The sequence below is a fragment of the Hevea brasiliensis genome, chromosome 9 (assembly GCF_030052815.1).
Source record: "Hevea brasiliensis isolate MT/VB/25A 57/8 chromosome 9, ASM3005281v1, whole genome shotgun sequence".
NCBI classification, from domain to species: Eukaryota; Viridiplantae; Streptophyta; class Magnoliopsida; order Malpighiales; family Euphorbiaceae; genus Hevea; species Hevea brasiliensis.
The window spans coordinates 2,165,303-2,175,114 of NC_079501.1; the positions used below are offsets into that span (position 1 = coordinate 2,165,303).

Sequence of the window (9,812 nt, forward strand, 5' to 3'; positions counted from 1 at the left end):
ATCATAATTTAATGTCAATTAAATTACCATTAATTTATATACTAAAGATTTTTTTTAAAAATAATTATGTAATATATTACTTTAAAAAATTATTATTAAAATAAAAATTTATTTAAATTAAATTAATTTAAAAATTAATTTAATGTAAAAATTTATTATTATTTTTATTATAATTTATATATATATATATATATATATATATATATATATATATATATATATATATATATTTATATATATAACCTTAAACCAATTCACGAGGTATATATCTAGAAGACTGAACCAATTCACGAGGGGGGCTCTACAGTCACCGTCCCTACATGCCTTTCTTTACCTTCTGAGCAACTCTACAGTCACCGTCCCTACATGCCTTTCTTTACCTTCTGAGCAACCTACCCTTAATGGACCTTGAAAAGTTTACTCGTCACATTCTCTCTCCAAACTCACATACATATATATATATATATATATATATATATGATAGAAATGCCATTTCTCTCTCCCCTGTCTCATTTCCTCTCTCTATAAGAAAAGAATTGGTTTTCAATTTCAATGGCGATTCTAACATCGTTTTTGACGTTCAAAACCAAGAAAGCCAATCTCTACAAACTCACACTTATCACAATCTTATGCACTCTCTTTTACTTGATAGGTTTCTACCAAAATTCCCGTGGCAGTATCCCTCTCGTCAACCCATCTTCCTCAGTCTCCGCCATCTTCTCCTGCGCCCCACCAATCCGCAACACCACCCTCGACTTCTTAGCTCACCATTACTCCCCTGACCCACCACTTACGGTGGCTCGTGCACCTCACCTCCCTCCTTGCGACCCCGAATACACCGAGTACAACCCATGCGAGGATGGTCAACGCTCCCTCAAATTCGACAGGGACAGACTCATATATAGAGAGAGACACTGCCCAGAAAAGAAGGAGCTTTTAAAGTGTCGTGTGCCGGCTCCTTTTGGCTACAGGGTTCCGTTTAGATGGCCGGTGAGTAGGGATTTTGTGTGGTATGCTAACGTTCCTCATAAGGAATTGACGGTGGAGAAGAAGAATCAGAATTGGGTTCGGTTCGAAGGGGACCGGTTCAGGTTCCCTGGTGGTGGAACAATGTTTCAGCGAGGGGCTGATGCATATATTGACGATATTGGCAAGTTGATCAATCTCAAAGATGGGTCGATAAGGACCGCCATTGATACTGGTTGCGGGGTACGTAGTATGTTTCTGCCTTCTAATGAGTCTTAATTAATTTTGTCTTTTTCGTCTAAAACCGCCCGGTCCATTTCTTGAACCGTCTGGGTTTTCGCTGGAGTTCTCCTGAAACGACAACGTTGCGGAGCATTGAATTTTGTTTCTTAAAATAGAATTGTATAGTTTAGTAATTCTCTTAGTGCATCCGTAAACAACCATTTAGAAGTGTGCAAAATTCCATTCACAACTTGATTTTTCATTAATATTTTCTGTAATGGGCTTTGGAATTGTCATTAGTCGTTAATAACAAGGGTAACAATCCAAGACTTCCCATCATAATTAAACCTTGCATTTTTTTTTGCTTTTCTCCTTTTTTTTTATGTTTATAATAATAATAATAATCTTTAATGTTTTAAAGCTTAATTTTGCAGGTTGCAAGCTTTGGAGCCTACCTTCTCTCAAGGAACATTGTGACACTGTCGTTTGCACCAAGAGACACCCACGAAGCTCAGGTCCAATTTGCTCTTGAACGTGGAGTTCCTGCATTGATTGGAGTTTTAGCTTCAATTAGACTACCTTACCCTGCGAGAGCCTTTGACATGGCTCATTGTTCTCGCTGCCTCATTCCCTGGGGTCAATATGGTGCGTCTCTAACCACTTTCTTTGCTTTAATTAAGTTTTTGGGTATTTAAATTTGTTTTTTTCTTGAGCAGATGGGCTGTACTTGATTGAAGTTGATCGAGTTCTTCGCCCGGGTGGGTATTGGGTTCTGTCTGGGCCGCCAGTAAACTGGGAAAACCACTGGAAAGGTTGGAGTAGATCACCTGAAGATCTTAAAGCAGAGGAGTCTACGATTGGGACAGTAGCCAAAAGTCTATGCTGGAAAAAATTGGTACAAAAAGATGACCTTTCTATTTGGCAAAAACCCACTAATCACATCCATTGTATAGCCAACAGGAAGTTGCACAAGAGGCCTGTCTTTTGCCAGCCACAAGATCCTGACAAGGCCTGGTAATGTGTTTCTGATTTTCTCCCATTTGAGTTGACACTTTCTGGTTTTGGGTTTCTATCATCACATGCCTTTGAAATAACTGAATGGGTATTGGGATTGTGTTAGGCAACTGTCTTTTTCCATGAATGATTTGGACACATATCATATGTCATGGCACAATTAAAGTCAGTGTAGTGTTTGTGGCTTTTAATTGAAGCACTAGCTTTGAGTCAATACTAAAGGGTTGGGAGACTATTTTGAAGTACTTTATTTGAGCTCAATTGCTTCAGCAAATCAACTTAGCCTTTCAGTATTTACTTTTCTGATAAAGCAAATTCTTCTCACTGTTAACACTTTAGATGTGATACCAAAACCAATTTAATAACAAAGGCAGTGCCTAATTGGCCAATTGAATTCATTCTGGTAGGTTAACTTGTCCAACCACCTAAACTCTTGCTTGAGGGTTATATATATATATATATATATATATATATATATATATATATATAAATTCCCTTTCCTTTTCTGCTTCATACTTCACATGGTTGCTGAAACAAAGGAAAAAAATAATAATTTTATGTGTTTACTGTGGTATTAGTTGAAAGTTGCTAACTTTTCTTCTTTCAGGTACACCAAAATGGAGACCTGTATAACACCACTGCCAGAGGTATCAGACATAAGAGAGATAGCAGGTGGGCAACTAGCAAAATGGCCACAGAGATTGACTGCAATCCCTCCAAGGATTAGCAGTGGAAGTGTGAATGGAATTACTGCAGAAATTTTCACTGAAAATACAGAGCTATGGAAGGAAAGAGTAGCACATTACAAGGAAGTTGACCATCAGCTAGCTGAGCAGGGGAGGTATCGTAACTTGCTTGATATGAATGCTTACTTGGGAGGCTTTGCAGCTGCACTAATGGATGATCCTGTGTGGGTTATGAACGTTGCCCCAGTGGAGGCAGATATCAATACTTTAGGGGTCATCTATGAACGTGGGTTGATTGGAACCTATCAAAATTGGTATGCTTTTAATCTCCCTCCATAATAGGTCAATTAAGGGCGCATGTCAAATTAGGTACACCAAACAAACATTTTGGTTATATCCAAAATAGCCCTCTAATCATACACAATAACATAACCCCTGTCCTATTAACTACAGTTTAACTTAAATTACCATGTGTTAAGGGTTGCTTGTATAGTATGTTTATAATTCAATCATACACAATTTGCACTATCTTTGATTAGGGTTTGCTTGCGAATATGAACTTTTGAAAAGCAGCAGGTAGACAGCCCATTAGTGTTTTTCTCTTTTTTGGTTGCTTTTGTTGTAACTTCCAAAACAGCCAAGTTTTTGGCAACTTTTTCATGAATCTTCACATATAATTCTTCTTATCCAAAATTAATTTATTAGTCCTATATTTGTCTTTTAGCTCAAGCGTATTCAATCATGTACAGGTTTCAGCTAACCCTTGATGATTTGTCTCTTGATTTGTATAGGTGTGAAGCCATGTCTACTTATCCAAGAACCTATGACTTGATTCATGCTGATTCAATTTTCAGCCTCTATAAGGACAGGTAATGCTAACGGCATAATTTTGAACCATAAGTTATCTGCAAATCTAAGACTTATATGGGATTTAATGGTCTTGACTCTTATGTGGAGTTTCTTGTTCTGCGTGTCTTAGTGGTTTGGCATGTTATCTGCTCTCTGATGACCAAATGACTATAACCTTGCATTGCAGATGTGAAATGGAAGATATTCTGTTAGAAATGGATAGGATTTTAAGGCCAGAAGGTAGTGTAATAATTCGAGATGATGTAGATATCTTGCTAAAAGTCAAGAGCATCGTAGATGTGATGCAATGGGATGCCAGAATTGCCGACCATGAAAGAAGTGCCCATGAGAGGGAGAAGGTTCTTTTTGCAGTAAAGCAGTATTGGACAGCACCAGATCCTCACCAAAATCAGCAAGAATCTGAAACAGCTTCATAGCAACGGCCTTTCACAGTTTCATTGTTGTTCAATATTTTATAATTCTTAAATCATTTTTTATTTGGGGGGTCATATACATAGGTTTGTATACATCAATGAAGGGTCCACACATGCTTTGCTTAGAAAGTGCGCCTTTCAATGGTTCCAGAATCCGCTATAAATTGTATCAAAATGCCTCTATGATGGAATTTCCCTGTTCGACTATTGTTGATTCCCAATTTTTTTTTTTTTTTTTGGGGGTAAAGTCATGCAATTAAAGACAGGCATTAGTGTCTGAATAAATGATTATGAGCAATCAAGCATTATGTGCAATAAAAATTCTCTAATAGGAATAAAGAATAACATTTTTTAATGTTTTTCAAAAGATTTAACCACATTTATTTTTCAGTCGGCCATTTCGGTTTCCTTGAGCACCTCATTGATCATACACTAATTTGTTTCTTCACATAATGCAGACACCATATTTTATTCGGCCTGTTTAAAGAAAAATAGAAAATATTAAAAATTGAAAAATCATTAAAATTAAGAATTAGATTAATTTGTTACTTTTTTTATATCTCATTTGTATTTCATTTGAAATTCAATTTTTATTTTAATGTTGATGTCACTTTCAATTTTAATTTTAATCTTAATTCAAAATTAAAAAAAATCAAAAAAAAAGAAGGAAAATTAAAAAAAAATTAATTTATTCTTAATTTTAATGTTCTTAGACTCAATTTTTAATTTTAATCAAATTTTTATTTTTATTTTCTTACTTTACTTTTGATTTTGAATATTAATTAGATTTTAATTTTAACTTTACTTTAACAAGAGAAGAAGAGAAAAATAAATAAATAAAAAGAAAATAAAAGAAGATAAATTAGTATAAATTAATCTTGGCCTTTCAAATTTTAGGGTCCCTTAGATTTAGGGCAATATCAAATTTTTATAAATTTTTTTAAAAAAATTTCAAAATATTTTTAATCTTGACCCTCCATTTTAATTTCAAGTCTCAATTTTTAACCATTAGATTAAAAAATAATGAGACAAAAATTGTACAAATTATTTGTAGCCATTGAATCAATTTTTTCTTTAATTTTCCACCATTAGATTAAAAAGTAATAAAACAAAAATGTAGATTTTAATCCCTACCATTCTTTTCTCTTCCTTAAATTTTCACCATTGACTTTAGGGTTTTTCCAACAATAAAAACCCATGTTTAGTATTCATTTGAGGGGGAATTTTGGAGAGAAAAATCTGCATAGCCTTTATTTTAATTTTGAGCTTTTGTTTTGTTACCTTAATTTTTACGCTCCTAATTTCTAACTTTGCCCAAAAGAACCTAGCCTTCCTTTTGCCCAAAACAACTTAACCTCCTCACGCCTCACCATTCACCATCCTTTAACCGGTCTAAAAACCATTTCAGCTCACCCTCATCACTCTCAGCATTACACCACCATTGTATCCCTCTCATTCATGATGCACTGCTCTCCACCCCACACCCATATCCTTCAGTCATACGCCTCACACACAAACAGTGACCCATTGTCCTCTTTCTTGGGTTCCTCTTGATCCTATCAAACCTAGCATAGAACCTGTCTTCTTTCGGCGAACTCATTTGACTCCAGTTGCATGGAATCAGTCCCATTCACTGGTTCTAGCAGAATCAATTTGTTTTCACTGGCAAAACTTATCTCCACAGGGCAAGAGCAGAGACAACCAGGTTCCATTTCCCTCAGTGGTACCAGGCCTCAGTTCCACATTTACGATTCACCCATCTTGTTCCTGTTCTGTTTTCTTAAAGCCATCCTCGTCGGGGAATCATTTCCATCATCGCCTCTGTCATTGTGTAGACAATGGGTGAACTCTGATTTAACTTTTCTTAGTTTTTCCATTATTCTGTTTTAATTGAAATGAGTTTTATGGTTATTGTGATTGAAAATGGAACTCTAGTATAGTTTTATGTGATGGTTGGCCTATTGGGCATAATGCTATTTGTTTGGTACCATTTTGATGCGTTCAACATAGGTTCAAAATGGATGATTTTGTGTTTGGGCTCATCCTTTTCTTATTTATTGGCTTGCTGATTTGAACATGGTTTTTGGGTTATCTCTTCACGATTCATTCGCGTAACACTCCTAATTTTTTAATAATTATTTTATATGTAAGTATTATTATTTTATTATATTAAATATTATGAAAATTTATTTAGAATTTTTCTGAATTTTAAAAATTAGATTTGATTTTTTTAAGATAATAAATTTTATTAATTTTTAACAATTAATTTAAAGACCACGTAGCAAAACTAAAAATATATTTGGACTTCAAAAATTTTTAACAATTAAGTATTCTAGAAATTTTTCGAAATTTTTGGGCTTCATTTTTTTATCTCAAGATAGAGTAAAAAATTCAATTTTGGATATCCTGAATCGAATCAGTCGAATCGAACTGGACCGAATTGGACTGGTCCCTTTTTCTTCCTCTTTCCCTTCTCCTACGCATCGACCTCCTCTCCCATTTCTCTCAATTTCTCTCTCCTCCCTCCTCCCCTTGTCGGCCGACCACCTCCCCCTCCACCCCAGCTCGCCAGCGCCTCACCTAGGAGTCTCCTCCTCGTCGGCCTCCGCTTGGATCGCTAGAAAACACGCCCTTTTTCTCTCCCTCATGTGCGTGCAATCCTTGAGTTTTTTTGGCTAAAATTCAGCTGATCTGGCTACCAATTAGACCTGGTCTTGTCTCAAAATTCATCTACACTTCTAGAACTTTTCATAGACACTAAGAACATAAATTTTTATCGAACGGATTGTCTAATTTTTACCCGAAAAGTTTTAGCTCATTTTAATTTTTGAGCTAAATTTCTCCCAAACCAAAAATCCAACGGAGACTCCGAGAGTACTGGCATGCTATAAATGACGAGAGCTTCGTGGCAATATAAATTTCAAAGTTTTTCGATACCAAAATTTCAATGGGTCCCATATACTTTGCAGTGTTTTTCCGAGCTTCAAATGAATTTATTTAATTTTGTAACAATTTTATTCTAACCCCTGATATTGTGGGCTTCGCGTAAGTACTTTTGTTTCAGGGAAATTCGACCGTTACCCGGATCTATAATTTCGAGTCGAGCAAATAAACTGCCAGAATCACTTCAGAATCGAGTCAAAGTTATATGCTACCCCACCATTTTCAAATGCCTCGGACACGTTCTAAGTGTTAGAATTGGTGTAGGTAAATCCAAATCCTAAGTTTCTTTAGTTATCTAGTGTCGGGTTTAGATTAAAAATCCATAAAATATTCGTTGGAGGTTAGAAAATTATAATTCCTTTTGTATTAGCTTTGTAATATTGCTATGAACTGCGGGAAAAAAATTTAGAAATTTTAGAGATCGTTTGAATGATTTATAATAAAATGTTAGTTATAGAGACTAATATATAATTTTTCAAATTTATGAGTATTTACTGTTTTATGCAAAGCATATTGAATGAAGAGAATATTTTTATTGGTGGAGATTTAAATGGACATGTAGGAAGTGATAGGCAATGTTATGAGAATATTCATAGAGGTTTTAGTTTTAACAGTCGAAATGAGAAGGGAAAAAGCATCTTAGATTTTGCTATGGTATACGACCTAATACTAGCAAATATCTATTTTATAAAAAGAGTCATATTTAGTGACTTTCAAAAGTAGGCAACATAGAAGCCAAATTGACTTTCTCTTAACCAGGAAGACAAATAGATCTCTATGCAATGATTGCAAAGTCATTCCAGGAGAGGCTTTAACAATTCAATATCGATTAGTGGTCTTGGATGTCAAGTTTAGGAACAATTCAAGTAAGGTCAGAAGAAATAGTGTAGCTTGAACAAAGTGGTAGGAGTTCAAAGGAGTAAAGCAAGTGAAGTTCAAAAATGAGCTTCTCGAGTCCGAAGCATGGAAGCTAGATATGGAGGCCAATGATATGTGGATACAGATGGCATCAAAGATTAGAGAAGTAGCTAGAAAAGTACTTAGAGAGTCTAAAGGACATGGACCACCCTCAAAAGAGAGATGGTGGTGGAATGAGGAAGTACAAAAGGCAGTGAAGAGAAAAAGGGAATTGTATAAGAAATTACCTAAATGTGATAATAATGAGGCATATAAACAGTACAAGATAGCAAAAAAAGAGGCAAAAAAGGCAGTTAGTCAAGTAAGAGCATAGGCCTTTGAAAAGTTATATGAGAAACTTAGAACTAAAGAAGGGGAGAAAGATATTTATACATTAGCAAGGAAGAGAGAAAGGAAATGTCAAGATCTCAATCAAGTTAGGTGCATTAAGGATAAAGAAGGAAAAGTTTTGGTGAAAGATGAGGAAATTAAAGAAAGATGGAGAAATTATTTTAATGATCTCTTTAATAATAGTCAAAATGGTAATAGCGTGAATATAGACTATAGAACAATAGAAAAGAATGTGAATTATACTAGAAAGATTAGATCTTTAAAAGTAAAGGAAGCACTTAAGAGAATGAAAGTCGGTAAAGCCTATGGACCCGATGGAATACCAATTGAAGTGTAGAAGTGTTTAGGAGATATGGGAGTGGCATGATTAACTAAATTATTTAATAAGATTCTAAACTCAAAGAAAATGCATGATGAATGGAAGAGGAGTATTTTAGTACCTATTTTTAAAAATAAGGGAGACATACAAAGTTGCTTAAACTATAGGGAAATTAAATTTATGAGCCATACTATGAAGTTGTGGGAGAGAGTTGTGGAGCGTCGACTATGTCATGATACTTCTATCTCTCTCAATCAATTTGGCTTTATGCTCGGTCGTTCAACTATAAAAGCGATCTTTCTTATTAGAAGCTTGATGGAGAAATATAGAGATGTGAAGAAATATCTACACATGGTTTTTATTGATTTGGAGAAAGCTTATGATAATATTCTAAGAGATGTCTTATGGAATGTGTTAGAACAAAAGAGGGTATCTGTTAGGTACATACAAGTATTGAAAGATATGTATGAAGGAGCAACTACTATTGTGCACACAGTACGAGGGGACACAAGAGATTTTTCGATCTCAATTGGATTACACTAAGGATCAGCTATAAGCCATTAGCTTTTTACATTAGTTTTAAATGAATTAATGAAACATATACAAGAGAGTATTCCTTGGTGCATGATGTTTGCGGATGATATTATTTTGATAGATGAGACTCGAGAAGGAGTCAATAGAAAGCTAGAGTTTTGGAGAAGTACTCTAGAGTCAAAGGGCTTTAAGTTAAGTAGAACGAAGATAGAATACATGCATTGCAAGTTCAGTGAAGGCCAAACTGGTGATAGGAAAGGAGTTAGTTTGGATGGAGTGGTACTGTCCCAAAGTAATTACTTTAAATATCTCGGCTCAATCCTTCAAGTAGATGGGGGATGTGAGGAGGATGTTAGTTATAGGATTAAAGCCAAATGGTTGAAGTGAAGACTTGCCACGGGAGTTTTATGTGATTGCAAGATTCCCATTAAGTTGAAAGAAAAATTTTACCGTACAGCCATATGACCAGCTATGTTATATGGTAGTGAGTGTTGGGCACTGAAGGAGTTGTATGCGTCTAAGATAAGAGTTGTAGAGATGAGAATATTAAGATGGATGAGTGGCCATACTAGACTAGATAAAGTCCGTAATAAAAGT

The 9,812-nt window shown here is 35.0% G+C and overlaps 1 protein-coding gene across 1 annotated transcript; it reads left to right on the forward strand.

The window, feature by feature from the left end:
* Window positions 1-466: 466 nt before the first annotated feature.
* Window positions 467-4,378, forward strand: LOC110643288 (probable methyltransferase PMT15). The gene is made up of 6 exons (XM_058152367.1): window positions 467-1,209; window positions 1,623-1,833; window positions 1,905-2,202; window positions 2,810-3,202; window positions 3,680-3,757; window positions 3,925-4,378. Exons 1-6 carry the CDS (start codon window positions 553-555, stop codon window positions 4,172-4,174), a joined length of 1,887 nt encoding a protein of 628 aa, XP_058008350.1. The 5' UTR covers window positions 467-552; the 3' UTR covers window positions 4,175-4,378.
* Window positions 4,379-9,812: the final 5,434 nt, after the last annotated feature.

Bases quoted from the DNA above. Each gene is read 5' to 3' on its own strand.
- LOC110643288 (XM_058152367.1), top strand. From the start codon at position 553: ATGGCGATTCTAACATCGTTTTTGACGTTCAAAACCAAGAAAGCCAAT. The intron at 2,203-2,809 runs GTAATGTGTTTC...TTCTTCTTTCAG, and splicing joins CAAGATCCTGACAAGGCCTG to GTACACCAAAATGGAGACCT. The intron at 3,203-3,679 runs GTATGCTTTTAA...TGATTTGTATAG, and splicing joins ATTGGAACCTATCAAAATTG to GTGTGAAGCCATGTCTACTT.